Source organism: Ostrea edulis, chromosome 3 (genome assembly GCF_947568905.1).
Source record: "Ostrea edulis chromosome 3, xbOstEdul1.1, whole genome shotgun sequence".
In the NCBI taxonomy this organism is placed as follows: domain Eukaryota; kingdom Metazoa; phylum Mollusca; class Bivalvia; order Ostreida; family Ostreidae; genus Ostrea; species Ostrea edulis.
In genome coordinates this window covers 8,934,726-8,958,281 of record NC_079166.1, presented here as the reverse complement: position 1 = coordinate 8,958,281, position 23,556 = coordinate 8,934,726, and the positions used below count along the sequence as shown (strand labels likewise).

The window sequence follows — 23,556 nt, the reverse complement described above, 5'->3', positions numbered from 1 at the left end:
AATTCACGCCAAGTGATTTTTATCAAAATTGCCATGGAAATTAATCCATAAGTGTACGACAGACATTTTTCTGTATAAAACTCAAGTTTTAGGAAACTCACCGTACTTGACCTTTAAGATTTAAGATAAAACGAATCATTTTGTTTTGTGAAATTTGTAGTTTCTTTTTTAAACACTTTGTGAGACCCTCAAACCAGCTGGCACATGCATAATCTAAATGACATTCATTTGGAGTAAAGCTGTACACATGGATTTTCTTGATGATAAAGAAAGGCAACCTCTATTTCCATATTAAAAATTCAATCTTTGATTCACCTTTCTAACAATAGAGTTAACAATGCTTTCTCCACTTAGTTTATTATCTATAAAAATACCTAAATATTTTATACAATTTTGAGCACCAATAGTGTGATTGTTACATATAACACAAAAATCTTCAGCTACTCTTGGGTCCAAAAAATAAAATCTCTGTTTTGCCCAAATGATGGGACAATTTGTTATCAACTAGCCAGTCATGGCACGACTCCATAACAGAAGACAATTGATTTGAAATTACTTTAGAGTCTTTATGTGAATAGATAATGACCGAGTCGTCTGCATATAATAAAACCTTGCAATCTGCATCAATACTATTTTTCATGTAATTTACATAAATAAGAAACAAAAGTGGCCCTAATAAGCTTCCCTGAGGGACCCCGCAGGTGACATCACAAACTTCTGAATTAACTCCATTAATGTTAACAGTAATAGTAGTACGAACATGGATGGTTTACACTGGGTACCTATTGCCATGACCACCCATTAAGTGCTCAATTGTCCCCTGCAAATTATTCAAGAACAAATCATTTCCTAGTTGAGATAAGTGGACCCCGTCATTGTCAAACAACTGAGTAAAACTGGCATTGAATTGGGAGTGTTTGATGAATGTCCCTCCCAGTGCTTCCACTGATCTAATTGCCACCCGATCTAACCGGGCTCTAGCTTTATTCATTGATCTAATATTAGTGGAATATCTCCATGACCTCCTTGGGAGGGTGCAAGACCAAAGAAGCTTGGAATCAGGAAGCAAATCCTTACACTCTGATAAAATGTGTCTAATGACATATAACAGGCGCTTTATGTGCATGGCACCTATATTGTTAGCCCCACAATGAATGATGACAATTTTAGGTGTATTATCTAGATTCAATTTTTTCAGGTATTTCAATTTCGGAACAAGATCTAAAAGTATCATACCACTGTACCCTTGCCACCAAATATTTACATTTGGGATAGTGAGGCTCAGGCCCCCTGTCCTGCAGGTAGCAGCAACTGTTGCTCGCTTGATGATAGAAGACCCCACTATCCACACATTAACTGGATCTGAAACCACTTGATTGGTGTTAGTAATGGAGCGAATAAAACCAATATTGACACCCTACAAGTTGCTGTGTCACCCACATGCACAATTAAGGAGGTTCCGCAAATGTAAAGGGCAGCTAATTTATTTAGCCGTTCAAATGTAACATTTAAAAGCATTAGATATCCAGCGACCAGAGGCTTGTATAGCTTGCTCGGAGTGCCCCTGTTGAGCCATCATTGTAGCTGCGCCAATTCGGAAAGAATGTGATTTATACAGTTTACTATCAAAGCCTAGTACATTGAGGATTTTATACAACACTGAGGAGAATTGATAACGAGTCAATGTTTTGTCGGAATAATGACAAAACAGGGGACCTTTGATATTTGGACGTACTTGTAACTATTTGGTCATCGCCATGACCGGACAGGAGACTTGTCTAGTGGCTTTAATAGATAGGGTGGTACGTAACCCACATTGGTCAGTCTTAGAATACTTGATAAACAAGTTAATTGCTGAATCCTGGACGGAAATGTGCTGTATTTGAATAATTTTATTAGATGAATTCCCTTTTGAGAGGGCCAGTTCCTCAACCCTTAATAAGGCGTGATAAGCCAAGGTAAAAGCAGCGCCAAATAAACTTGTCTCCTATGAGTTATGACATACCAAATGCAACTTGGGAACCATTTGATTTAAGATTGCTAAAGTAATGGGAAGGCGTAGGGCTGCTTCCTGGTTTGATTATTCCATACCCTCCAAAAGTTTACCTATCAGGAAATGTTTCGTGGTATCACTACATCCCAACACTTTGCATTAAAATGCAATAGCAGACGTATAGGCTCGTGTAGTGGATTGTTTGCACCCTCGAATTGACAAGTGAGCTATAAACAGGAGTATCTGCTCAAATGGTGGTGGCCATACTATACTCAATTGCTGTAGTAGTCTATTTTAAACTTTAAGATGTTTCAAATATACAACCTACCGATTTGATCGGCTGCTAGAATAGAAAGGAGGATATGACGCCACTGAGGTTATTTATATGCTGGAGGGATTATTTAGAGCCGGATATGCTAAGCGCTAAATATTCCGGAAAGCACCTTTAATCAAGCAATGAATTATCCCCGAGATAAATCGGCATATTCTTAGACTTAGCTCAAATACGCGCTAATATCTTTAACAATCCATTTTCACTTTCATAGTGCAGCGATATTCCATAATAACTCCTGTAAGTTGAGAAATAACATGAAATATTGAGATTACCTCAATGCATTGTTTGTACTACCACCTTTTTAACCAAACAATGTTGAAGAGTTCTAACAAAAAGACCTAACAATATCCGAACCATCAATAATATAATTTGTAGAATGTTCAAAATAGCGATTTACAAAATCCAAACATCAATTATATTTTCATGTGAAAAACTTTATAACCCGATCAGGTAAACGGGGTTACCCATAGTCAAAATCAGTGTGCCAAGAACGGCTTAACAATTGATATGAAACACTTCAGACAGCATTTGACCCAATGCTAGGTTGTATTGACGAACTACATCGTTATAATGATATATAATTTGCGAAATGCTGACTTCAATCGAGACTGTTGAAACCTCTGTACTGTCAACTAATTTGTCAGTAGCTTGTCTCATTTAAAAACTCATTATATGCAGAACAAGCTCTTGCGTATCGAATCAGTCGAGAGATATAAACATCATATGCAGATGATAATGGAATATTGCTACCTAAATATGGGAAGTTGACGATGGAGAAGCTGAAATCACCCCATTTGTAATACAGTTGAGTTGTAAGTTTGCCGTTAATGTCTACTTTCAATAAAATTCCAACAAGCTGTTGGAAGACCTGATCACCAATATTTCCTTTTTAAATTACTGTAACATATATATTAAGTAACTGGCTGTATCAAACATTCTAGTTTTTAATTTTTCGCGAGGAATGGTCGTGTAAAGGTTAGAAAAGCCATATGTTTCGATGTTGTTGATTTATGAAAAGTTTTGCAATTTCAAAGAACCTGATTCACAAACCCCATATTATGGCCCTTAAAATATATAAAAATGAAAGTAAGTGTTGAATAGGAGTATTGGTGTTATAAATATGTATCAGAATCCTGGGCTTAAAAACAACATGTTAGATTTTAAAAATAGGAGCACAACTAAAGCTGTATATATACTAGAACCGGATATGGTACCGTATTTTTGTCATTTTCCACCAAAAACTGCTTATTTTGTAAAGGTTTTGTCATACTGGTTTCATCTCGCCCAAACTATTTAAAGTATTTTTATAATATACACCTTTTCAATTGACCATAAATGCAAAAATAGTTTAGGGCGAACTAGGAGCACTATTTTTATTTTTCAAAAAAAAACGATATTCCGGATTGCTGAAAAATATCACGGTTATTATTGCGCTGGTGGTGGTAAACTTGAATTTTACAGATAATATGGCTAATTTAAGTATCTTATGGAGAAAGAAACTACGTTTTTTATTTCGTGTCGTGTATATAGGTCATTTTAGTTCGATATTTATTTTTAAAGCAATGGAAATTCCCTCACCTAATAATAGTTTTCGGTTGCAGCTTGTTTTGCCCTTTTACTAGGTTATAGATGTTCAATTTCAATACCTAGTTGTTTTCATCTTTTAAAATCGTTCACAAAGCATCTTCATTGCATCGTTGCTTAAAAAAACTGTGTACAATTTTGGTAGTTTTACATTAATATGTATACGATGTGACCGTTGGACCAAGCGAAGCATGTACGTAACTCCGTTTCCCGAGTGGTAATCATAATTCCGTTAAGTACGGTAGATTATGATTCATTTAAAAATATATATTTTGAATGAAATTTCCTTGCGCTAAACACCCAGTAACATCTCATTAAAGGAGTTTATATGGGGACAACAGTTTTACATGATCCGCCTATTCATTGAACGCGGGAAATAAAACGCAAGGCGACGTAAACTGTGCATTGTGACGTCACACTTAGCCTCGACTTTTTTCTTTTTTTCAAAGCAAACAATTATAAACAACAATAATACAGTCCGTATGCAATGAAAAAGGCCGTTAAAACTAAACAAAATTAACCAATAAATTCAAAATGGTAAAAAAGTAACCGTAATTTTATCGTATATTCTTATTCAAAGAAACTCATGAACTCGTTCATCTATTTAGTCGTATTACGGTTTTATATGTATTTATTTTTGCTAAAACCTGTTACAATGATAATTGTACTATTCATTTTGAACAAACTGAGTGTTTAAATTACGAATTGCACGTCAGAGTCTTCTATTATTGGCATTCAAAACAAAACACGAATAACTGTTGAAGCAGGTAATGAAAAAATAAATGGCGGCGCCCATATGGATCACGAAAATTTCAGTGAACGTATATAGAGATTATCTCTTTTTCTTTTGCTGATTTTGACTTTTTTCTTTTACATACGTGTTACCTTTAGAGCCTTGCTTCGCGGACGGGCCTTCGGCCCGTCCGAGCTTCGCTCGGTATTATCATAAACATTATCATTGAACGAAACGAGTTACCGAAACTGTTAGGCCTAGTGACTGAAATGTACATGGCGTCTTCTGTCACTTTGGGATATATCGGAAAATATTCAGGCTTCACGCAAGTATTCTTGTATGGTACTGATATCATATCGACTAATGTTTGCTTTATTTATTTTACAAAATTGTTACTACGCAGCTTTAGACTGTCAACATTCGAAATAACTGTTTTATTTAACCTAACTTTACGTACATTGGTAGCGAGTCCTTCTTTGATTTACAGTACATCAAAGTTTCGGACTGAATATTAGCATGATCTGGTCAGGCAAAAGGGAATTCAAAATAACAGAGATTTAAACTACAATATGACTTACCATAAATCCGACACAGTAAATTATGTAAGCAATTCATAGATAGCAATCCACATGTTATCGATGAGACATGACGTCATCTGTTGTAAGACATTCATGACGCATTTTATGGTTCGATAGGCGGATCAAGTAACCCCCATATGAAAATACTCGATATACCGTGGTTTGTTTTTTTTTTTTTAATTTCACATATGCTATCGTCGTACATGTCGAGAGTTATTTTTATTTTTTATTTTTATGTAACTTTATTTGTAAACAATTTAAAGACTGCGTTTTGTTGTGGTTTTTGTTTATTTGTTTTTTTTAGGGGGGGGGGGGGTAAGACAATACAGTATTTATTGTGCATGTTTAATTTCGTTGATTTTCTATTTCATAGGCCTAGTTCGAAGGCCTATCAACGCATCAGTGTTTCATTGTCCAATGTAAAATTAGAAAAGGAAAAGTAGTGTCGTCTTGGTTGTCAAGGTGTGTCCCCATACCAAGTTACATTTATCCAATATAAACAATTTTTTTTTCCAGCGTGCTCAACAAGTCAAATTGCGTGATACAAGTAAAATTAAATTATGACAGACGAGCTGAATGCTATAGTATATATGTTTTGTCAATTAATAAACTGGACATGTGTTTTGCCAATAAATATATTTTAATTTAATAATCCAGCCTACAATAGCAACAGGAAATTGTTCTTAAATTGTCCAATCTTCAAAACCTTAAATTGTGTACATGTGTGTGGTGGCGGTGGTGGATAGTGGTCTTCATCCACTCAAAATGTCCCAATCACCCTCCCGAATTCAATTTCTTTAAGTGTGCAGTGGATAGATCGCCACATGGACCTATGCAAGTCTACTGTAAGGATGTTTTGAAATATCGGTGTCAAATGGAACTAGTTTACACAAAAAATTTACAGACAAAATGATTTGACGATTTGCATTTTAGTTGTGTCTATTCATACACGCTATACAACTGTACTGAATCTATAACTTCGATCGATCGAGAGAGAGAGAGAGAGAGAGAGATCTGTAATTGTATACAGGTACGGAAAGTTTAATCAAATCTTAAAATGAACAATATTTTTCTTATTATTAACCATTCCACTTCATTCTGATATATTTAATTTCCCTTTTTCCGTGTTAAATTATTCGGCTAGCGCAAACTCTTTTTTAAACTGATGTTACGTGCCTAGCTATCAAACGTTTGTTCATTTTTAAAGTCAAATGATCCTGAAAGTCTCTTATTTGGTGAACTCGTGCTGCTCGTGCTGTGAAACAATGTGCCGACTAACACGTACGGGATGTCGAGAATTTGGGCGTTTCATAAAGGTGTGAACGTCTGCGGGGAAGTCTGCATAGGGATATGTATCAATATTTTGATATATCTATATACAAGAAATAATCCCGATTTACAAACATGTTGAGGTTTCTATTTAGAGATAATTAAAATCCATTTAGCGACACTGTTCACTCTATTTCTGGGGTTTTTAAAAACAATTTATCTGCTTCAAACATATAGACGTGAAAAATCAATACATAACGAACGTCATAAGTTAAGAGTAATTAAGATGAATTGTTTCGAATAGCAAACTCCAACATGTAAACAATTTAAGTAAGTTATCAAATCAGTATGATAATCCTTTAAAGATAGACAGTGAAGGTAATTTTTTTTCAAATTACTATTCTAAATTTACAATAATATATATCATTAAATATATGAATATATACAAGTCACCGTTTTATACGTTTTAATTTTCACCCACTAATATTTCTCTTAGTATTTATTATCTTTTTTAGGTAAAGGTCTACCTCGCTCAGAAAATTAAGACCAGAAGTCCACCGTGTTTTATTTTCAAAATTTTAGTTTACGAGGTGGATGTTCAAAAAATCCATTTTTCTAATTAGTTACTATAATTACTCAAGTTTAACCAAAATTATACAGTGGTCTCTCTTTTTTTTTATAGTCAATTAATATCAATTTTAATGGAAATTGATACGAATAGATATATGCAACTTGAAAATATAAACTCGTCTTTGAGATATACGGTAAAACAATACTATTTGCTGTGGTCTTTTCACTGAAAGGAATTTTAATTTTTGATCACGATTTTTCAATTATGTCCAATATAGCGGGGAAAATTTTAACAATTGTGATTTACAACCAGAATAAGCCCAAAAAATATATATTAACCTATGCGTCCATTTTTTGTGTATTACACTGTGATTCTCATAACGTCAACACCATGACGTTATATAGTTTTTCTGTTGAAAAACAACACAAAGTTTAAACGACTGTAAAACGAAAACTAGGAAAGATATAGTTGTAAAATAAATTGTTTTATAACCTATAAATCCTAGAGCATCAACTGTGAAAGTCTCATTTATTTTGGCGAAAGGGCCAATTTTAGTACTTTGTGGCTCTAGTTCTTTACTAAAACCTCTTTAGAATTTTTTAGAACCCACATTGATCTACACCAATAGGGGATATTCGAGTTCTTCCGTTTCGTGCATATTTTGTGTTTTAGAATCTACCTAAGTCACGTGATTTTGGCGATTTTTTAAGGCATGCTTTCTTCCGGTTTAGCTGTCAATCAGACGATTTCGTTCATTTATTTTACTCGCTGGTTTTGATACCGAATTAAAAAAAAACCAGTGTCATTGGTGTGTGGCAGAGGGATTTAATACGGATTTACGTAAGAGGGGAAAACAGGCACGTTGCATCGTTTTTTCAGGGAGGGAGAGGGGTAGCCAGAGAGGATGCCTTCACACTATTTTGTCTAAAATTCTTGACAAGAATAAATAAATAAATATATATAAAAAAAAAAAAAAAAAAAAAACCTAACATGTTCTTTTGACTAATATTCAAATTTAAAATACATGTATGAAGGTTAAGTAGTAACATACGACTTATTATACCTCAATATATATTTTTTCACACCTTTTAAAATTCAGGAGAAGGGGGGTGGGGTGATTGATTCATTGTTTTTAAGACTCGTCGAGATGTTTTCACTCATATTGAGACACCACCAGCTTAAGGTGAAATACCGCAAATTTAGATATATGCTTAGCGCTCAGGGTCGTAGCAGTGAGGGTTCTTTATCGTGCCAACGCCGGGGGTAGGGTAGTAACGTATCATATATATTGCCTAAATTGAGAAAACCTTTCCCAAACTATGATTACTTCAATCGCAGGGAGAATGCAAATGGAATCAATTCATAAATTGCATTCGTACCATTCACTTCTGCCGCCATAAAAACTCCGGGGGGGGGGGGGGGGGGGGGGGGGCTTAATTGGTGGTTGTGTCACGAAATCTTTATTTGTATATATAAATAATAGAAATTTATGGTTGTTAAAATGGGGAACATTCCTTCCCCTTCACTCATTCTACGTGCATACTTCAAAAGTACCGATATATCCATTAGCGGATTAGCAATGCCGAAGTCCCGTTCATTCCAATGGTGCCCAATATTTGTAAAGATAAATCAATAACTTTCAATAGCTGGTATGTCTTCATTTTTCCGACAATTCAATCATTTTTCTCTACCGATGGATTTTCAAGAGCTTGAGATCATTTGTTTATATATCTACACTGATATTTTGGAAAGGATTTCCAAAATACTTAAAAATCGCAAGCTTGCATAGCCATTGTACGTAACTTTTACATTAAAAGGAACAAGAAACTTACACTTATCTGTAACAAACATTTCTTCAGTTCGATTATACTTGCATAGAACCAACGTCCATTTTAATAGGCTATACACTTACACAGAACTTAGTGTGTTTACATAACTAAGATAAATGATGTGTGTACTTTATGTGAATTTGTACGGTACAGGGTTACCATGTTCTCTCGATAGGCTTTTTATTTCAGGTATTATGTCCATCAATTCCCAGAATTAGCTTTTTCTTTATATTGAAAGTATAAATCTTTATCTTTCAACTCTGATTTATGTTTTAAACTGTTATTAACCCAGCCAATGAGACCTTTGTGCAAACACGGACACCAATTGATAATAAAAATTGTAATTTATCATGAACATTTAAATGACGCTATAAACGAACATACAGAAAGAGATATGTCGACTAATAAACATTTGACCTATCGATCTGGCATCACATTATGCAAGCTGATCCCATATTCCAATAAAATATTACTATATAAGTAATAAAAACATGTCAAGTGACCCAAAGTATCTGCCTTTCCACAAAAAGGTGGTAGCAACCAACAACAAATGCCACAATTCAAATACAATTGGATTCTCTCAGCCCTTTCTGGTTCTGTGGCTTCTGCAATTCAATTGCTGGTGCTGCGTCTTCAGGTGTGGTGACTGTAAGTGTGGTCAAGGGTTGTGGTACGGACAAATCTTAGTGATGTGTTACAATATATACGTCATTCGAAATATATTCGAACAGGGATTAATTTGTTATTGACTTTATAAAAAGACACAATCAGAAAGTATAGTAACTGGTAATGACATATACGTAGGAATGAGCACATCAATAGATTAGTATCCACTATCATGTAACTTGATATGAATCTAATTTTGTGGACCCAGCCAAAATTATTGTGTTTCTTTCATTAACAATATTGGTATTACCTATAATCCTAGTTATGATAAGCTATCGTGTACATGGAATAACGACTGGTTACAAAATTGTTCATGTTATATACAGTATGTATTTTGGCATTGAACAAAGCAACATGTCCCTATTACGGATATACTAAAACTATAATAAAACAGGTATATAAAATTAGTTGTGTTGATGTATTCAATCGTGTTCATTTGTAGGGGGATCACGCAAGGCTTACCGACGGCTGTTAATTTTTCAGCCCCCTCCTGTTCTTGTGATACACATCGATAGATTCAAGATGGTATATTTAGTAATTGTCTCAGAACATTAAAAATATGTTATAGCTACTTGGTGATATTTAATACCCTACACTTTTCATATGGTAATTTGTATTGAAATGTGATCTTCAATATGTATATTCTTCACTGATTACAGAATAATGTCAACAATCTTGAGAAGAACACAAAATGTGTCAAATATCCACGGATGCTTAACATAGCGAAATTTTGCTCATCTGCAAACACAGTATGTATGCATTGCGTTTACAATATATAATTATTTCTCACATGTTTACTCCTTTATCCAGGGGTTATTACTCATTACATAGATTCCATTTATTACACTGTTTCCCTACGCCGCGTGTGACGTCCTAACTGTTCGTCGATTTTAGACAGTTTGTTAACCATCATGTCAGAAAGCAAATTTCCTAACAATAGGGTTGTAATGATATATTAGGGTCTATCTAATCCGAGATTCCTCTGACTCTTACCCCCGCTTTTATATTTGACATGTGCGGGGGAGAGTCAGAGCGGACTCCATATTGAAAAGTGGGAATTCAGCGACACCAGCTGGTGTCGCTGCTTTACCTACCTCTTACAACTTTATTTCACGGATCTATCTTCCAAGACGCGAGGATTCAGTTATCGGAAGATTATTCTACAAATACATCATGATTAATACGATGCTATCGCCGTTTAAACGATGAAATTTTGTGTTTATATGTGCTGACGTCATGCGCAAAGAAATCAAATGGCGAGGCGGCGACCTAATTCAAGTGATGCTCCATTTGTCGGTGTTAGGGCCGTTTAAACGGCGATAGCATCGTATTAATCATGATCTATTTATAGATTTATCTTCCGATAACTGAATTCTCACGTCTTGGAAGATAGATCCGTGAAATAAAGTTGTAAGAGGTAGGTAAAGCAGCGACACCAGCTGGTGTCGCTGAATTCCCACTTTTCAATATGGAGTCCGCTCTGACTCTCCCCCGCACATGTCAAATATAAAAGCGGGGGTAAGAGTCAAAGGAATCTCGGATTAGGGTCTATCGTGAAAAGAATGACAGCTGCAGCGGGAATTATTGGGAGCAAATATTAACAATCCACAGTGCTCGTAAATACTAAGTGAAATTAATATGCCTGCCAACCGAATCGTGCAGATAACTGGTCAGACAAATATCCAATCAATCAAAATCTACTTTCAAATTCAACAACGTCACAACAATCCGGACGGTCAGACCGCTAGTCAATTCCAATGCACTCAATATAAATATATGAAATGTGAAGATAACGAACAGCGATCAATCTCATAACTCCCATAGGCAATACAAAACAGAGAGTTGGGCAAACATGGATCCCTGGATATAACAGAGGTGGGATTACGTGGCTAGGAGGAGTAATCATCCCCTGCCGACCGGTCGCACCCACAATGATCACTATATCTTAATAAGGTAGACAGAGTTATCTGTAGTCAAAATCAGTGTGCCAAGAACGGCTAACAATCCGCATGAAACACATCAGACAGCATTTGACACAATGATAGCTTGTATTGACGAACTAGATCGTTGTAACGACCATATAGTTTGCGAGATGCTGATTTCAAACGAGACTATTGGAACTTCTGCCCCATCAACTTGTTTGTCAGTAGCCTGTGTATAATATTCATAATGATAATAGAATACATATTACTTATGACGCCCCCGTTTTAATTTATAATGACGTCACTTGGAACAATTAATCATGCTATGTTGACGTTACTTAGGAACTGTATTTCACTCAATTTCATTATATAACTGTCTGATGAAGCATTAAAGCTGTAAGCGTTAGCAGTAAAATGATATTCGTGTTTTTTTTTTCTTTCTTGACTGTTATTATTATTGGAAATATTGACTGTATCTAATTTTGGAATCTTATATATATATATATATATATATATATATATATATATATATATATATATATATATTCGATATTTTCTAGGAGATATCTGCAAATGAGTTAGTCTACGAACTTTATGCTGTGATAGTCCATACAGGTGCGATTTATCATGGTCACTATTTTGCTTACGTCAACACCACGAGGCGACATGACGCAGTTAGATGGCAAAAATATCTCAGAAGGACTATGGGAAATTTAGAAAAATTACAATGCGAGATAGAAACCTTCTTGGAGCAAAAACGTGATAAAAGAACTAATACACAATGCGACGAGCTTCTCGAGGTGAAAGATACATGGTTTTTTATAAGCGATCAAACCGTTCGCTCAGTAGATAGAGCCAAAGTTTTAGGTCTTGAGGATGCATATATTCTCTTTTATGAAGAACAATAATTAGAACAAACGAGCTTACACAAATGGTTCATGAAATTATTATTTCTATGTCAGGCAGGTGAAATATGACTTGCATACAATGAAGGTATTCAATATGTAAAACGTATACGGTACCAATTTTAATGCACCAGATGCGCATTTCGACAAGTAATGTATCTTCAGTGATGCTCAACCAAAATGTTTGAAATCCGAAATAACTATGAAGTCTTAGAGCTAAATATAGCCAAAAACAGCGTGCCAAAAAAGTGGAGCCAAATTCGTCCAAGGATAAGAGCTATGTATAAGGGAGATAATCCTTAATTTTGGAATGGATTTCTAACTAACAGCAAGTAAATTTACATCCGTATTTTCAAGCTAGTAACGAAGTACTTAACTACTGGGCTGTAGAGACCCTCGGGGACGATTTTTAAGGATTTAAAACAAACAAAATGTTTATTGCTAAATAATGATGAAAGTGAAGTACATGGAATTCACATGACTGGTTAGACCCTGACCTTTTTGCACTTAAGTTTTTTAAGTTATCCGACCTTTATGAAAATAAGAAAAATCTAATTTTCTAAAATTGAGTATCATAAATGATCAATTTTATTTCATCTTTTCATAAAGAGAAATTGTATGTCACTTTCTACCAAGAAATTTGTATGAACATGATTTTTTTTTAAATGTTCAATAAGATATGCACATTCCATTGACTTCAGTCTAGGTGAAATAGATGAAGTAGTAAGCAAAATTTTGAAAATTCCTGCGGTGGATTATTTTTATTTGATGAATCCTTCAAAATGATGATATAATTACCAAAATACCGCAATCGATATATTAGATGAAATATGGTCATTATACAGTGTCCGGAAATTCATTTCAAAATTATGGATTATCTCCCTAATGCATAGCTCTTATCCTTAGATGAATTTGACTCCAGTTTTTGGCACTCTGTTTTTCCCTAAAATAGCTCTTTCAAATTTATTAAAATTTCAGTTAATCATCACTGAAAATACATTATTTGTGGAAATGAGCATCTGGTGCATCAAAATTTGTACCGTGTAAGTTTTCCATTATGGGAGTTATGAGATTGATCACTGTTTGTTATCTTCACCTTTCATTAAATACATTAATCAAATGCATGTGTAATAAATGATATGTTTTCAGTCATAATGATAGTTATCTTCAGTCTTGTTTGTTATCAAATGCCTACTGTTATTTTCTTTGCACCGTGTATGTACAGTAATAACGACATGTTAATGATTAATAATTCAGACAGGAACATAAGCTAATCAGTGATCCGTTACTTTAGTTTGTTGTTAACATCTATGTTCAATAAAATATTTACATACAAATCTGAGGCAGATATGGATTCCTCTGTGGTGTCGTTTATTTTATGTTCACTTTGTTATATCGAATGCACGTGTACATAATATGCAGATGAATGAAAATAAGTATTTTCAATAGATATAATATCGTTGGTATAATGTAAATGCCGATTTGAAGGTTACCATAAAAAATCTTTTCTCTCATCAATTAGATGCTTTAAATCTGGTGTAGTAATAATTCATGAATCCGTGTAGATTAATGTTGAAAAATACCTGTGCTTGGAAATAGGTTAGCCAACAGAGGATTTGACCTGACGCAAAGACTTCGAATATTAAAGAATTTGACAACACTTCAGTTTAATTTGAACCTCTACAATTTTTGACAAGTTAAAAGTAAAAGCAAAAAACCCCAGTAAAATAGATAAACAACGTAAAGAACAAGAATATAAAGGGAATAGTTCCGCTTAAAATATCTCAAATTCACCCATTGTAAGAAACAGCCAATTAAAGATTTTCTAAAGATATATTTCATCGCGTTGATCCTTCGGTTTACGGATTCATCATTTCCAATTCCATTCACTACTAATAAATTGATAATGCTAACAGGGCGAACGTTTCCTAAGAGAACTCAAAATCTTTTCCAGCGGAGGAGGGTCGCTACATGTAACTTTTCCTAATCTATTATCGGGAATAACACATACTATTTTGAAGGTGCATAGGAATAGGCAAACATATATATTTTATCTATCAAAAACGTGGGGGTGGGGGTCGTTGTGTGTGTGTATGGGGGGGGGGGGTCGAATGTATAGTGACATGTAACCGATCTAAAGGAAATAAAGATGCTGATTGAGAAGAAAAACAACAGATATTATATGGTAAAAACCTGACGTTTGTATTTTCTGTTACACAACACAAAACACGTTTTTGTGGTTGACTCTAAATGTTTACATCTGCAACCATACTGAATATTTAGGGGCAAAACCAGGAATTGAAGTTAGGGGCACAACTTCATGAGGCAGGGGGTCTGGGGGCACTTTAAGGCCCCCATTGAGTGCAGGACAAAGACATAGTGGGGGCGAAGACCTCAGAAGCTCCTTGATTATTTAGATTATATATGTCTCTTGTGTATTGATTATTGTTATTTTCTGCCATTTTCGTGAAATGAAATTTTGATAAAACTAACAATAAATTTAAAGATCTTCTCAATCATTTCTCTGAGAGTGAACGAAAGAACGATTTCCTGTTTTGTTTTGGGTTTTTAATTTTTTATTTTTTATCAACAAGAGACCTTGATATACCTTCAATTAAAAATTTTAATAGGGCTGCAAAACCGCGAGCAGGGCCGACGCCATTTTGAATTAGGTAGCGTTAGGTCCAATGTTTAGTTGATCGTGTTGATGCTGGTAGGTTAGTAGATGCAAAACTGTAGTTCTCTGAAAAAATAGTTTGACATAACAGAGAGCTACAGAGCCACCCCTTATAAAAACCTTCGATTTACGGCGCACAAAAAGCTGCGCACAGTTGAGGCCTTATATCCTTGTATTCTTGAGTTGCTGTCTCATAAATTAAAGTTGAAGCCCCGGAAATGTAAACTGTTTAAGCAACGTGTGGAGTTTCTTTGCTGTACAGTGAGCCAAAAAGGAGTTGAGTACATAGACGCGGCTAAGGATAAGCCAATTCCTCAGTGGAACGATTCTTATGATTTGTAAATTATCATCGTAGCTATATTCCTGGGTTTTCCAAGATTGCTGAGCTCTTGTACTCCTTGACTGGTAAGAAGCCAAAATGATGAAATTATAAAGAGGGATTATGATGTCAAAGTACACGGAAAAGCCTCGAAGGTTGAATATTTAGTTGATTGGAAGAGGGATGTCGGAATGAAAGTTGAATCCAAATGGATTGATTCGACACTACGTATGCTGTTCGAAAGCAAATTAAAAACATTCACTTTGACCAATGGGAGATTTGTATGGCATGCCAGATACCACAGTGGATAAAGAATTTCCAGACTAAAGATAGTCCTAGAGATGAAAGTAGGGTGACCACAAGGGAATCTACAATGCAGTCCCATCCCGATCCTAGTCCAATCCCTAATCAGTTCTTAGATTAGTTCTTAGATACTAGTAATACTACATCTAAACATCCCAGTAAAAACCCACTAAAGGTGAGCGTTCTGTGGCCACTTCTTGTGACAGCCAGGGTCAGATTAAGCTATCCCCATATTTCACCAGGAGTAAGGCTAAAGGAATTATGTCAAGCAGTAAGCCCAAGGCTAAAACGTCAGTTGCTTCTGTAACGACCCTTTAATGCCGTTAATCTAGTATGAGTTCGAAAAGAACCTCTTTGCTTAACTAACGTATACTTTTCCTCAATCACTGATTGGATATATATTTATTTATTTGAATGTCCCTACCTTGGGTTGAAATCAAGAAATAAATCAATAATAAAAGGAAGACTTGAAGAAAGTAAATAGTATGTTTTCTTAACTAAATAGACTAGTACCAGGAACAGATCGGCTCTATTCGGGCCACTATCCCCAGCACTAGCTATTTTCCCTGACTTACTGTCAGTGCTATGATCGGTCACAATGGACAACCACTCCAGAAAACAATAAGGCGAGTAAACAACCAAAACAGCTTCAGCTCTATTCGGGCCACTGAATTGATTGTCTCTTACCTTTCCTTATTCTAAAAACTTTATTTAGCCTTACTTCTTTAAGGTATCTGATGTACAATTGACGAAAAAATTATGCCTGGTAAGGTATATATTTCATATCATCATTAGATAGGCAGGGGTGTGTAGTTTCTAAAAATAGCATTTTTTCCCGCCAAAACACTAAAGGGAGGTAACTCTACCCATTTGAAAATAACATGGAAAAACGCATTTATTCTTTAAAAATGAGCAAAAAGTCAGCTTGAAATTAATATTTGGAAAAATATATTGGACTAGAATGATGAGCAAAATATTTCAGGCATAAAATGAATTATATGTTGTTTCATTTATTGCATTCAATTATGAAATCAAATAGAAAAAATTACCCCCCCCCCCCTCCTTTACAGTCACACACGACCCCTCACACACATTTTTAAAAACAAGAAAAGTCGAGATGTGTCAATTGTATTGTATGATGAATTTCATGATTTTCTGGTTAAGGAAACACATGTACATTATGCACAAAATGAATACCAGTATTTATGACAATTTGGTTACATGCACATGTAATAAACAAGTGGCCCACAGGCCTTAACGATCACCTGAGTACCATACCCCATACGTAGACCACGCAATTATTTTATCCACACACTTGTCTGAAAATAAAGATTTTATAGAATTTGATTCAATATAATAATAAAATTATGAAATATAATACATTTTCATTCCACAGCCCTATTGGTAACATTAGCCTAGTCTATGTTTTCAAGAGAAAATGAAAAATGTAAAAATGTTAGCCGACAACACATGGCGACAAACAAAGACCAACAACACTAGTTCATCTGAGAGTGACTAGGGTGACCTAAACATTCGTGGTCAGTAGCATGCTTTGAACAGATAAAAAATGGCACAATTTAGGCATCTAATCATATAAAACATACTTTAAAATAATTCCAATGTTATTTATTACAATTGTTTTGATTGGACAAAAATAAAGCTGAACAAGAGTTTACACATCAATAAATCCGAAAACTCAATGTATTCATACACACCTGAAAACAAATAACATAGTGCGGGGAAACTATTCAAATTTTTGCAATTGTTAATAAAGTGAATGAACTGGAATTATAAGAATCAAACATTCTTTTTGAAGAATTTATCGATGTGTAACCTCCGGGCATTTTACTCACAAACTTAACATAAAAGTGGTCTGAGTCTAAGACACATCATTGCACTGTACAAGTTTGTATAAAGTAACTTCTAAGTAATAGAATACAACATTTCTATTGTGACAAAAACTGACATAATTTAGGTACTACATAATCCAAAACCTTACAATCACTCGTAACTCGTGGTTTACCACGAGAGGTTTGGGAACAAAAAATATTGCGCAGACCATCTTCACCAGAATGCTTATGTATTAGTTTCAGATGATGCAGACCAAGTCCGGAGCCTGCAACATTCTCTGCCATGTTCATTTTCATAACACCATTACCAACCAGAATATTCAATGATGGCAGATATAATGTTTTTGCGGAATTATACTTATGTTGAAGAAAGGGGGTTTCTGCATCATATGCAGCTTTTGACAATTCACTTTGTGAAACAGCAACTGATAAAAATTTTGAGAGCATTTTCACATCTTCCACTGCATCATGTGCAGAATAAGTCTCATTACAGAAGTGCTTAGCTAAAAAAATCTGTGAATACTTTTCAAGTTTCTTATGTTTTGAACGAATCAAAGACAATGAGTCAGTAAAACCAGACACTATTTCTAGAAAGTCTTCATGTAATCCAATACAGTCAATGGCATGGGAAAGGACACGGAAATCGAACACACGGCCATTGTGAGCAACCAGTGTAATTCCATATTTGCCAAATGTACCTAGCCACTTGAGGAAGTTCAATATCGCTTCACGTATGGGGACTGCAGTAACTTTGGATCCATGTGCAAATACAGAGGTCCCATCACAGACTATTCCTGTTGTTTCTTCTGTTCCGGGCTCTATTGGAATCTTTGGCTGAACATAAGTTGAAAACACATTTCCAGATTCTATCTCCACTGCGCCAATTTCAGTTATGTGAGGCATAGCTCCTTGTCTGACTTTTAAAAAGAAAAACACATTTATTTTGATTCATGATCATGATTTAGAAAGCAAAAGTACATATACCGGGTATATAGATAATCATTTTAGTATCTGTAATATCCGCAATCACATTTTGTCTGAAAAAAGGGAAAATTATTAAAGAACTTACTAAGGCTTGTAGTTTCAAGATCAAATAGAATGTACTTTGCCTCCATGTTCTTCAGCTTTTGGACAGCACCATAATTTGGCTTGGGAATGGGATTCGGAATCTGCTCAATGTCAGCCTCTGTACCTAAACCAATCTCTATAAATACAAATACTGTGTATTTAGTTATTATGTAATGATTATTTGTCCTGATTTCTATCTAAGATATAAACTAATTAACTCCAGGAGGTTAATGCAGAAAACAAGAGGCCCATGGGCCACATTGCTCACTAGAGCCCATATCTAAATATTTTCCATTGTATTCATGTAATACTTTGGTGCCTATTTTGGCCCCAACATACCCTCCGGGGGGCGGGGGCGGGCATGATTTTTACAAATTTGAATCTGCACTGTGGCAGGATGTAAACTTCTTTGGCCCAGTGGTTTTTGAGAAGATGGTTTTAAATGACCGCATCCTATTTTTTATTATCTCCCCTTCGAATGGGGCATGACCCTTCATTTGAACAAGCTTGAAAGACCTTCCACAAGGATGATTTGTGCTAAGTTTGGTTGATATTGGCCCAGTGGTTCTGGAGAAGATGAAAATGTGAAAAGTTTATGCGACGACACCAGACAACGGACAAATTTTGATCAGAAAAGCTCACTTGGGCCTTCCGCTCAGGTAAGCGAAAATCATTTTGCAGGGAAAAAATAGTGAATAGTGAACCTGATTGATAGGTGGGCCCCTCAGATGCCTCGGATGCATTCATTTACATTGCTCTTTCTTGTTTTAGGATAAGGCGTCTGCGTTTTGTCCCTGGCAATTTCATCTTCTCCCTTCGTTTCACCATGTATTCATCCACTTTGTTGGAGAACTTCATGTTGAAGTGACCAGGGGAAAGCCCAATTTTACTGAAAACCTGAAATCATTAAAATAAAGATATAGATTTCCATTATAGTTTTTTTTTTCCCAATTAGTCATTAGAAAATGTCACATTCATAATACAGCTTTAAGAATATTTTTAAAAGACAATCCATGTGTATTTACATTGTATATACATGTATTAATAAAATTTACTTTTGAATAATAAAATGTGTTAAAATAAAAAAAAACCCACAAAGTTAGTAATAATTTGAAAAGAGTAAGCAAACTCAAATGAAATGAACTTACAACTCAAAACCCAAAACAGAAGCATCATTGGAACTAAAACTTCAATGCTAAAGTAGACCTCTGAGAGATATTTCCTTCCAATATTTATGCTGGCTGCTGTTGCATGAATGCGGAAATCTAGGCTTTCACTCTCTCTATAATGTAAATGTTTAGGGGCCTTCAGCATCGCTGCACGATTTGCATACTCGCATGCTTGACTGGAGCCAAGGTCAACATACATGGCAGACTTAACAATAACTGGTTCAAAAAGTAAATCAAGTTTTTCACGTAGTAAAGGGTCACTAAGTGGTGCTTTGTATGGCAAACTTCTGTGTGCATATTTCTGTGTGTTTCCTACTCGCTTGTAAGCACAGAAGCGAGCATGACAATTGTTGTGATCTCCAAACTGGTGAGGTATAAGTGCCTGTAGGTTCTCACGCATCCCATCTACATTACCTTGGTTTTTACTAAATACATACTTTATGAACTTATGGAGATGCTGAATTACCATATTACTGATTTTAACATCCTTCCTATTGCGAAGATCATAGAGAAGTTTGACTATGTTTTTTATGCAATGATTCCTGTCAATTTGTTTCTTAACAGTCACTCCAAGACTCTTATGTATACGAGCCACAAGAGTATTATCACCATCACCCTCTATTACATCTACAGGCGTACCTTCTTGGATCATATCCTTGATGGCTTTCAGGCCTGCTTCACTCTCCATGGCCCTGGCAGATCCTCTGTGATTCCACACACAACGATGTTCCCGAACTTTTACTCCTGATCTATTTCTCTTCCACCATTTGAATACTCCACAAGTGCGGTGTGTTACAACTGCCTTCAAAACCTTATTTTCTTTGCTCATCATGAATGTATGCCCTGGGAGAAAAACTATATTTATTTATTACTTTGGGATTTAATTAAATTAGTGGTGCTACGTGTTTTTAGAAATTCTGCATAACTTGACATTAGCTTGAAGTAATGTCATAATCATTTCACAAGGTACACAGACAATCAACCCTTAGACTTACATTCATTATTTTTTGATAATAAAAAAATCAAAACTTTGTCAAATATATACCTGTTAAACTGTCAAACCCCCTTTTTGCCATCAATGGTCGATGCAAACTGTCATGCCTTTACGTGACTTAGGAGGAATAGAGAGTTTTTTGACTGCTGGATGCGTTTTCTTTGATCTGTGGGCATCATAAGAAGCGACATCTTTATTGGGATTCAGAATCATTTCATAAGTAGCCTGCTCAAGTTTGGATCCTTTAGAGCTAAAACGTTATGTTATAAAAATATTATATAACCAATCACCCCTCATCATGTCAACATGGAAAAATGAGAACCCTGGATAAAAAAAAAACAACCTAAAGTGATATATATCCTGCATTACTCCAACAAGTTAGAGCCTCGGTCAACGTCCCTTATATACGCGGCACCAGGTCAAAAGTATCTCATCATGAACCTCTAGCAGGCTGGAATAATCCTGCATTTGTAACATGCATTTACATTTCTACACTCTGTGTGTCATTTTTGAGATTACTGTGAACATAGGATTGTGCACTGAATTCAAAATTTAAAAGATAATTCGAATGATCCTGACATATTAGAAATTGAAAATTGTTCTATCACAATAATTCAGTATAATTCTATGTCTAATAAAAATCCTACCTCTGTAACATTACATGTATAAAGACACCCACGCTATCTCGGTGATATATTGTTTACAAAACAGATCCAGACATGATGCAAATTGTGCACAAAAAATGATGATGTAGTGTCTGCATGTTAAGCAAAGGGGCAGTTGGAAGTTTAGATGTAAGATTGGAATTTAATATTCACTCGACATAATCGGTTATCATTGCTTTTACAATGTTATTTCCAATCGATTCGTTCACTATCATATTTCAGTTGTCATTGATAATAATGGCTGTCAATATAATGCATGTGCAATTTTAAAAAAGTAGTAATGAAAATAATCTTTACCTGTTTCCATCACCTGGAGAATCAAAAGAGGTGCATGTACTTGGGTCTGCCAGTCTAGACACATCTCTGTGCAGAATTAAAATTAAAATGTTACAATATTCATAATACTAATACACATGGTGTTAATCATTTTACATGTACTAAAATACACTTATCATAAACATCAGAATAGATATATAATAAATTTACCCATGAAATTCATCTGAAATAACAGCAACCCCTAAGTCTCTAAACTCCTCCTTGACATCCTCTTCTTTCTGTGTTTAAAGATTTACATGATCAATATTTATAAACATTTCTATATCAAATTGAATGAACATAATTATTTTTTAAAAGAAAAAATAGCAATGAAATTTGTATTACATCATTTCTTTCTCATAGGCCATGACACTTTTCTTCTGCATATTTCTCGATGAACTGGCCCGCTCTTCTCTCCATTGTTTTCAAACTTCTATTGTTTATGAAGGGAAGGTCAAGGGTGGTAAGCAGGTTGTTCATCCGCTGGGGTCCACCAACACTGTCTATCATTGCTTCAATATAACATGGTACTGTGTGGTGATTAATTCTTCTTTTTTTATGTTTCACTTTTGTATTTTTAACACATTTATACATACAAACTGTAATCTACACTCGCTCATTCACACTTGCAATTACTCTGTGCATCTTCTGTATCAACAATAACAGTGAATTGTATATATGATATATACATGTATAATATATACATACACACACATGAATATATATACACACATAAACATACATATGTACACATTCAAAGATAACAGTAATCATTTTATTTTTCATATACCTGTAAATGTATTGTAATTTGGTTTTTTTTTTACAAACTACTTGTCCATTATATTATGATACAATGCCCATTTACCAAGCATTTTGGATTTGCTATGAAATACATTTTGACAATATTGTTCAAAATTTCTATAGTATAAAATAATTCTTGCTAAACTTTATGACAATGTAATGCTACATGTATTTCATAAGATATAATTTGTTTAGAGATAAATTATATTTTTAAAAAACTACAACATACCTGCGCCGACTTTAGTATTTATGCAAAAACTTGGCATCCCCTTGTCGTTTTGTTTCTCACTTCTGTGGGTCTTCCCATACGGTATCCTGTTCAGCCGGAGACAGAGTGTACACTGGATATAGAGATATCCACCTAGTCCCAGTTTCATCTCGCCCTTAACTGTGTATTTAGTTAAATAAAGATGCCTGCATTTACAATGTTGACAACTGGAAAGTGTGTCTATAATTGACGACCGCTCAATTATTCGTCGACCGTTCTTCCACGCCGTAGAACTGAATTTTCTACTGTTTATCAACGTTTTCATACCGTGAAAACACACCTCACAACATTCCCCTTCAAAATAATGTCCTGACACATAATTATGATCCAGAGTAAGTTCATTAACATTTACTGACCGTGCTGTACCGTTTCTTTTTAAATCGACCTTTCTTGTTTCGTTTCACGGCGGCCGCCATTTTTGAAAACTGTTTATATTAACGACGTCGCGTCATACAAGTCATACAATGAGATTTTAATTTAAACGATTACAACTTTTATCAAAGCACAAAATCAAACATTTATTTGATAGTTTTGACTATCCAAAATGTTAGATTTGTTCATAATGTTTATTTTAAAGATTTATACTCGTTTCCGAATATTACCGAGGTCATTCCGGAAAATACCGAGCTCTCGTGCTCAATTGTACATCAGATACCTTAAGCTCCCTCTCTCTCCGATCAGTTTGGAAGAAATGATACAGAATCACAGCACCCCGGGTTTATATACACACAGGTTGTTCTAAT

General features: G+C 34.9%; 2 protein-coding genes across 4 annotated transcripts in view; one reads left to right on the top strand and one right to left on the bottom strand.

Moving 5' to 3' along the window:
* Positions 1-13,726, top strand: part of LOC125675725 (ubiquitin carboxyl-terminal hydrolase 16-like) — a 50,267-nt gene extending 36,541 nt beyond the window's left edge. The window contains exons 9-11 of the mRNA XM_048913510.2: positions 10,000-10,082; positions 10,217-10,306; positions 12,040-13,726. Coding sequence (XP_048769467.2) covers positions 10,000-10,082; positions 10,217-10,306; positions 12,040-12,387 — 521 coding nt within the window. The 3' untranslated portion in view covers positions 12,388-13,726. The remainder of the gene's footprint in view (positions 1-9,999; positions 10,083-10,216; positions 10,307-12,039) is intronic.
* A 3,076-nt stretch (positions 13,727-16,802) lies between these two features.
* Positions 16,803-23,229, bottom strand: LOC125677254 (uncharacterized). 3 transcript variants are annotated; one of them, XM_048915257.2, is made up of 9 exons: positions 22,775-23,229; positions 22,090-22,256; positions 21,916-21,983; positions 21,727-21,792; positions 20,816-21,014; positions 20,410-20,613; positions 19,306-19,498; positions 18,603-18,737; positions 16,803-18,450 (listed from the first exon to the last, which is right to left on the bottom strand). In XM_048915257.2, the coding sequence occupies exons 7-9, from the start codon at positions 19,346-19,348 to the stop codon at positions 17,630-17,632; spliced, it is 999 nt and encodes a 332-aa protein (XP_048771214.2). In that variant the 5' UTR covers positions 19,349-19,498; positions 20,410-20,613; positions 20,816-21,014; positions 21,727-21,792; positions 21,916-21,983; positions 22,090-22,256; positions 22,775-23,229; the 3' UTR covers positions 16,803-17,629. The 3 variants fall into 3 exon arrangements, with proteins under 3 accessions (XP_048771214.2, XP_056015872.1, XP_048771215.2); XM_056159897.1 differs by having other exon boundaries at positions 20,410-20,625; positions 22,775-23,223; XM_048915258.2 differs by lacking the exon at positions 22,775-23,229 and having other exon boundaries at positions 22,090-22,393.
* Between the last annotated feature and the right edge of the window lie 327 nt (positions 23,230-23,556).

Coding starts and splice junctions, on each gene's coding strand:
- LOC125677254 (XM_048915257.2), bottom strand. CDS start 19,348: ATGAATGCATCCGAGGCATCTGAGGGGCCCACCTATCAATCAG. Junction 18,738..19,305: donor GGGGCCCACCTATCAATCAG/GTTCACTATTCA, acceptor TTGTATTTATAG/AGATTGGTTTAGGTACAGAG. Junction 18,451..18,602: donor TCTTGAAACTACAAGCCTTA/GTAAGTTCTTTA, acceptor TCTTTTTAAAAG/TCAGACAAGGAGCTATGCCT.